The sequence below is a fragment of the Meleagris gallopavo genome, unplaced genomic scaffold (assembly GCF_000146605.3).
Source record: "Meleagris gallopavo isolate NT-WF06-2002-E0010 breed Aviagen turkey brand Nicholas breeding stock unplaced genomic scaffold, Turkey_5.1 ChrUn_random_7180001899650, whole genome shotgun sequence".
Classification (NCBI taxonomy): Eukaryota; Metazoa; Chordata; class Aves; order Galliformes; family Phasianidae; genus Meleagris; species Meleagris gallopavo.
Window position 1 is genome coordinate 1 of NW_011162953.1, and position 482 is coordinate 482.

The window sequence follows — 482 nt, forward strand, 5'->3', positions numbered from 1 at the left end:
AGGGCGGCGGCGCGGTGCCTCCTCTCGCAGTGAGCCTTGTGCCGGACGAAGGAGTCCCTCCACATGAACTTCTTGGCGCAGACGTCGCACTGGTAGGGCTTGAGGCCCGTGTGGGTCTTCATGTGCTCCGTCAGGTGATGCTTCATCTTGAACTTCTTGCTGCAGACGGGGCAGGCGAAAGGTCGCAGGTTGAGGTGCATGTTGACGTGCCGGTCTCGCATGCTTTTATGGGAGAAGGCTTTGCCGCAGTGGCACATGAAGATTTTGTTACCATCCGGAGCCGCCGTCAGTCGAACGGCGCCGTGTTCGGCTCCGCTTTGAGGGGGGAAAACTAAAATCTGGTTGCCTTGAACGTCCATAGGGAGAGGAGGGCGAGGGGCCGGGCCGGGGGGGTCGGGGGGTTCCTCCAAACCACCGTAAGGAGATGGAAAATCCTCGGAGGATTCGCAGAAGTCGACCTGCTCGTCTTCTTCCTCCTCCGT

The 482-nt window shown here is 60.2% G+C and overlaps 1 protein-coding gene across 1 annotated transcript; it reads right to left on the reverse strand.

The window, feature by feature from the left end:
- Positions 1-5: 5 nt before the first annotated feature.
- Positions 6-476, reverse strand: LOC104916453 (zinc finger and BTB domain-containing protein 22-like; the record flags this gene model as incomplete). The annotated part of the gene is made up of 1 exon (XM_010727492.3): positions 6-476. A coding segment is annotated over exon 1 (354 nt), but the record flags the coding sequence as incomplete, so codon positions are not given.
- Between the last annotated feature and the right edge of the window lie 6 nt (positions 477-482).